The following is a 4586-nucleotide window of genomic DNA, read 5'->3' on the forward strand; positions in this document are numbered from 1 at the left end:
ATCTACTATGCAAGTAAAAGTTTGATGCTACAATTGGGTAGAAACACTATTTTTTTTAGTCCACACAAGTACAAGACTTTATTCATTTCCTAAATATCCAAAAGAATAAACTTAGTTACTCAATATGGACTTAAAATTGTAAGACATACGAACACAGTCAAATACTTTACTAAAAATGTTCTGGTCCCCAACTTGAGTTATTAAAAAATTTCAGCCAAACAGACCCCTGCCCAAAAACAATACCAGTTCTACTTGTTTCTAGTCGCATCCACCAAGTAACTGGATTTCAGGGTAGCGAAGTTCGACCACCCTCATTCAGCTGATTCAACTGAAATATATGGACCTCCATTCAAAATAATACAAGGAATAAACATTTCCCCAGCAATCCATCACCTAACCAGCAACCGTCATACAAGGAATAGCACAGTCAATTATTTTGAAATGCTTGAAGGACACAAGGATTATAGCGACGTTACTCGCCGACGTTGTCGATCAAAGATATAGTACCATTTTTTAACTGTAAACGAAGATTCTACAATACTAAGTTGATATAGAAATATTAAACTAACCAAAGAAATAAAGAACTAGGAAGTTGTCACAACAACACAAGTTTCAGAGCTTTATCACTACTACTGCACTAAAATAATTTGCGGAAATTAAATTTAGTCCACCCATGAAGACGAATTACAATCAATTTGCCATCAGCTACTGAAATCATTCGTCCGCAGGGGGAGACTGGCTGTATTATAAAAAATGAACTCAATTAAAACGATGAAAATAACAAACTAGAGAGACAGGAGAAAATAAGCAGTAATAACAAACTCTCAGAAACAAATAAGTTTGCAAACCTGCGATATCTTTCATGCATGGGACTTTCAGGACCACCGTAGTTAGGACTGTCCCTGGCATCAGGCACGGTATTTGGGCTCCTTCCGTAACCATTGTAAGGGCTGGCATTCCCTTTTTCATCGGGACTTCCAGAGCCATGCCCATTTTCAGGGCTAATCTTCTCAGTATCACGAGGACTATGGCTAGAACCACGACCATTTTGAGGACTTGTCCTCCCTCTTTCTTCAGGACTATGAGAAGGAGAAATGCCATGGTCAGTTCTCCCTCGCTCTTTGTGATAAGGACTGCGGCTGGAGTCCCTAACAGGATCAGAACCCTCCCTTTCTCTTCTATATGGACTGGGGCTTCTACGTCCATATGCAGGGCTGGCTGGCTCCCTTCTAGGGGGGCTTCTGCTACGGCTTCGGTCTCGGCCATAGTCAGGACTTCCCCTCTCTCTCTGATACGGACTGGGCCCACGACCGTAATCAGGACTACCTCTTTCTCTCCTATAAGGACTAAGGGATCGTCTTCCATCACGGCTTCTATCACGCTGACGATCACGGCCTCTCTCAGGGCTATATCCATTTCTCCTATCATCATCATCTTTTACAGCAAATTCAACTGAAATAACTCGATCCAGTAACTTACTGTTTAAAAAAAACTGTTATTAACAATGGTAACAAGCCAATTATCAAATATATTCGTCAAACTGATAACTTGCTAAAGTATTAACAATGGAATATAAAATTAACACGATAAACATCATATTTCGTTAAACTAACTTGCTAAAGTATACAGATATACAGAAAGACCGAGCAAAAATGTCAAATCTCTTAACAGTAGTCATGCATTCACTAGAGGCTAATGACAGATTTGAAAGAAGAATTCTGCAACAAAAATGATTTTACCAAAATAAATATCCAAATACATTAAATTACCTCATATTTGTAGCTTCCAGTGCTCTGCTAGCATCATCCTCCGATTCATACTGAACAAAAGCAAAGTTCCTTCTGATCCTAACACTGAGTATCTTACCATACGGTTCAAAGTGCCTCTCTAAGTCCCTTGTTCTGGTATGGTATGTATCAAAATTTATTACAAACAAGGTCTTTGATGGCCTCCCATTAGCTGAAGATCTTCTTGAACTAGATGGCCTTCTAACACCACGTTCATGCTGCAACATATTATGTGAATCGGTCATGGAAACATAATGGATCAAAACAACACTCTGACCCAAAGAGACTAATTATGTGTTACCCTTGTCCATTCAACACGGAGTCTTCGGCGACCAAATTCTATTCGATCAAGAGCACGAATAGCGGCCTCAGCATCTCTTTCATCTTCCATATAGATAAAAGCAAATCCTACAGATCATGTAAACTTTTCTCACTTAGGTACTAAATTAAACTTATAAAAAACTGAAATGAGACGTTTCTGTCCATTACACCAATCAACAAACACTTGACGTCTGATGTGATAAAGGGCCTTTCTGCCATGCACAATCAACACTGCTCGGAAATTAAAATTTTGGCAAACCTCCTTATTTTATAAACTAATTTGACCAATAGAATTAGCAACAGACCTTGATAAGTAAACAAATTGATGTCAAGAACAAGAACCCAAAAGTGTATGTCTCATGAGGGTCAATGGAAAATGAGTGCCTTCTCCATCCATTCTGCTGCCTCTCCCGTGAGGTTGGTAATATTTCAACCTCGAAACATGTCCAAAAGAGGGCTGGGCAAAGGCACAAAAATTGAAAGGCAAATGTGACTGATGAATACGTGGAACAGGTGTGTCATTGCGGATCAAATTGAACAATTCTTCATTAAAAGAAGATGTGCATCACAGGCAGGAAATGGATTTCGGACAAGCCCATCCATTAGCTTGGGAGAAAATGGATATGCCAAGATAATCCTGCGTCAAAGAAAACGTTGAGTATGGGGGTCGATGCTACCAAAAAAGATGATTTTTTTTACTTAAAAATATCTTGATCCCCCACAAATGCTCAACCAGAAGCTGTACACCAAGGTCCAACTCCTGAAACAGAATCACCAGCAAGACACCATGTAGTGTCTGAACCACAGGTTATCAAAAGTGTTGCGCCCATGCTGCTGAGTGTCTTATAGGTCGGATTGCAATCGTGCAACTTGCGGATATTTACTTACTCCCCTCTTGAAATTAATGTTAAGGTTGGCAATGATTGAGATACTTCTCCATTTGACAAGTTAAACGTTTGAATTATAAATCAACCAATTGGTTATTATAAACATTTACTACCAGTTAACAGGACAGTTTTAATTCTAGACCAAGTTACTCTTCCTGAGTTTGAATTTCTCAGGAGAGTATATAAATATAACACAATTTATATTTAATAATTGAATTGAAAAATATAGTTATTATTGAAAAAAGTACAGTTCCCACCCAGACGACGCCACAATCAAATCTAAAACTCACGAAAAATAAATAGCTATCACACAATAAACTCAATGTTTAAAATTACAATCTGCTCAAAGAAAATCCGTCTTTAAAACTTTCAAGATTTTATGTTATATATAACTTGACGATTCATTTATAAACCATATAAGTAATTTACATCTAAAAGTTCGTGTTTAACCTCAAATATTGACTCCAGGATAATCCCCACCCAATCCCAACGAGAAAAAAAAAGAAAAGAAAAAAAATGGAAACTAATAATTCGTCCACCCTAACATACAGAAAAGAGAACTAAAAAAGAAAAAACTTACCAGACTTCATATCCACCCTGTCAACCTTCCCATATCGTCTAAAAAGCCGCTCCAACTCTGACTGCCGGGCATCATATTCAAAGTTTCCACAGAAAATAGGCTTCATCTTCCCTGAACGCAGGTTCAAAAAACACTTGAAGTCACCATGTACAAACATGAATAAACATAAATAATAAAAAACATACAAAAATTAGAAGAAGTAATACAAGGTAATAATGAACCTAAACATTAGAACTTTCAACACCACCACATCCATCACTAAACCACGTGAATAATAAAAAGACAACTTATGAATATTTAGACACATACAATCTGACCTTCAGAAAATTTTAAATATAGGCTATTACATCTAAAATCTAAAAAAGAAAATACAAAGGGACTAAATTTAATTAATGGAGAGAAAATGGGCATACAAAGTAGCAGGAAAAAAAAACTTACTTTGTAGAACAGAAAGGATTCAAACCCGAATGGTTGGCAAGAATCTCAAAGAACAGAGTGTAACAGTGGATCGAGAACTTGAATTTGGGTTCCAGATCTCAGATCTTGGTTTTTCCTAAAAGTTGAAAGACACCAAAGAAATAACCTTGAGTGAGAAACCCCGAGGAAACATGAAAATTGGAGATGGAATCGAATGAATCGGAAAACAATGGATCACCTTGCATGAGAAAGATAAGTATTGGGCTGGAACCCTAAGCAGAGCAGAGAGTAACAGATATTTTTTGGGTTGACCTAGACAAAGATGCGGATCTCAGGAAAATACCTATATATAGAATCAATTTTTCTTTTCTGCCTAAATGCCCCTTATCTTTCTCTGTTTTGCGAACTATTCCCTAATTTTATCTTTTTTATTCCCCAACCACATAATAACTAACGGAGATTTGCAAATATTATTTTATCTGTACAGATTAGTTTTTTAAAATTTGATAAAAATAAACAATTTACTTAAAAATTAAAAGTGGAAATGATCCATTTATTATTTATTATCTATTATCTTATTATATAGGAAAATAA

General features: G+C 36.6%; 1 protein-coding gene across 2 annotated transcripts; it reads right to left on the reverse strand.

The window, feature by feature from the left end:
• Positions 1-461: 461 nt before the first annotated feature.
• Positions 462-4355, reverse strand: LOC106772285 (serine/arginine-rich splicing factor RS40). 2 transcript variants are annotated; one of them, XM_014658584.2, is made up of 7 exons: positions 4231-4355; positions 4014-4128; positions 3576-3686; positions 2089-2195; positions 1770-2005; positions 849-1478; positions 462-739 (listed from the first exon to the last, which is right to left on the reverse strand). In XM_014658584.2, the coding sequence occupies exons 3-7, from the start codon at positions 3679-3681 to the stop codon at positions 715-717; spliced, it is 1104 nt and encodes a 367-aa protein (XP_014514070.1). In that variant the 5' UTR covers positions 3682-3686; positions 4014-4128; positions 4231-4355; the 3' UTR covers positions 462-714. The 2 variants fall into 2 exon arrangements, with proteins under 2 accessions (XP_014514070.1, XP_014514071.1); XM_014658585.2 differs by lacking the exons at positions 4014-4128; positions 4231-4355 and adding an exon at positions 2414-2745.
• Positions 4356-4586: the final 231 nt, after the last annotated feature.

This window comes from Vigna radiata, chromosome 8, assembly GCF_000741045.1.
Source record: "Vigna radiata var. radiata cultivar VC1973A chromosome 8, Vradiata_ver6, whole genome shotgun sequence".
NCBI lineage: Eukaryota > Viridiplantae > Streptophyta > Magnoliopsida > Fabales > Fabaceae > Vigna > Vigna radiata.

Coding starts and splice junctions, on each gene's coding strand:
- LOC106772285 (XM_014658584.2), bottom strand. CDS start 3,681: ATGAAGCCTATTTTCTGTGGAAACTTTGAATATGATGCCCGGCAGTCA. Junction 2,196..3,575: donor CAGGGTGGATATGAAGTCTG/GTAAGTTTTTTC, acceptor CATGATCTGTAG/GATTTGCTTTTATCTATATG. Junction 1,479..1,769: donor CTGGAAGCTACAAATATGAG/GTAATTTAATGT, acceptor TTTTTTAAACAG/TAAGTTACTGGATCGAGTTA.